This window comes from Branchiostoma belcheri, unplaced genomic scaffold, assembly GCF_001625305.1.
Source record: "Branchiostoma belcheri isolate BF01 breed outbred unplaced genomic scaffold, Haploidv18h27 scaffold83, whole genome shotgun sequence".
NCBI classification, from domain to species: Eukaryota; Metazoa; Chordata; class Leptocardii; order Amphioxiformes; family Branchiostomatidae; genus Branchiostoma; species Branchiostoma belcheri.
This window is the reverse complement of record NW_017804498.1, coordinates 58843-60119: the sequence shown is the minus strand read 5'-3', so window position 1 is coordinate 60119 and position 1277 is coordinate 58843. Positions and strand designations below refer to the sequence as shown.

At 46.8% G+C, this 1277-nt stretch overlaps 1 protein-coding gene across 1 annotated transcript in view; it reads left to right on the top strand.

Moving 5' to 3' along the window:
• Positions 1-1274, top strand: part of LOC109486739 — a gene marked incomplete at its 3' end in the record, with an annotated part of 11307 nt that extends 10033 nt beyond the window's left edge. The window contains 1 exon segment of the mRNA XM_019790626.1: positions 982-1274. Coding sequence (XP_019646185.1) covers positions 982-1274 — 293 coding nt within the window.
• Positions 1275-1277: the final 3 nt, after the last annotated feature.

Here is a 1277-nt window from a genome sequence, read left to right as displayed (position 1 = left end):
GACAATCCAGTTGAGGCCATCCATCACATGGTAGTGAATGACAGATTTGAGACTGGCCAACATGTAGCAGGTTCTTTGGCCTGTGTTATGACTCAGTTCACAATGTTTTGTCGAACATCCTGGGGATGAAAAAACTGTCTGCGTGGTGGGTGCCTCTAATGTTTTTTGAACATCAGAAGTTAAACAGGCTGGACATTTCAAGGAACGAATTCAGTCCAATCCATGCAATTTCCTCAAAACATTTGTAACCCAAGAAGAGCTGGGTTCACCACTTGCAGCCCGAATAAAAACAGCAGAGCAAACAATGGATGAAGAATTTTTCCCGGCCCCCCAAGACGTTTTAGAGAGTTTCGTCCGTTGACAGGGTTTTTGCCTCTGTTTTCTGGGACGGTAAGGAAGTAATCATGATTGACTACCTGCGAAGGCGCATCAATGGAGAGTGCTATTCAACAGAATTGCGACAGTTGAGGACAACGATCAAAGAGAAAAGGAGAGGAAAGCACCGAGCCGGCGTGATGAAAATGCACCTGTCCTCACAGCACAGGGGTCAGTGGAAGCAGCAAACGAATCTGGCTTTGAAGTCTAACCCCACCCTTCCAATTCACCTGAACTAGCACCCTTGGACTTCTACCTGTTTCCTGAACTCAAGTTCCACTTATGTGGTCAACGTTTTGATGGTAATGATGACGTCATCTATGCGGTATAGGCCAATCTGGGGGGTCCAGATGCAACCTTCTTCCACAAGGGGAAAATAAAGCTGGAACATCACTGGACCAAGTGCATTGCAGTTAGAGAGGACTATATTAAAAAATAGTGTAAGAAAAATTTTACTGCCCTGACGTTTTCTAGGTGAGGCCGAGAACTTTTTGAACACCCCTCGTAATCCAACAAAAAACAAAGTCTCCGATTTATATTTTTTTGTTTATATGTTGTTGTTATGGCCGTTCTGTCTCCTTACGTGACATTGTCCTTTATTTACAGAGCGACTTGACCAGAAACCTAGGAAAACATCAATGACAACCCCGAAACACAAAGAAGGGACGAAGACGAGAGGACGTCACAGTTATGACAGCGTACCGAAGACGTACGTCCTTCCGTCCTACAAGTGCCTCGACGGCGACGACGACGTCTACATGGCATTTGATGTGGACGTCGACGTCAACGCCGATGAACCCCCGACGTTTGCCATCTCTACGTCGTCAGGGTCAACCACTGAGTGGTCCCACACGGAGGGTGACGTAAGTGACGACGACCTTTGGCTGCCAGGGGAGGATTCG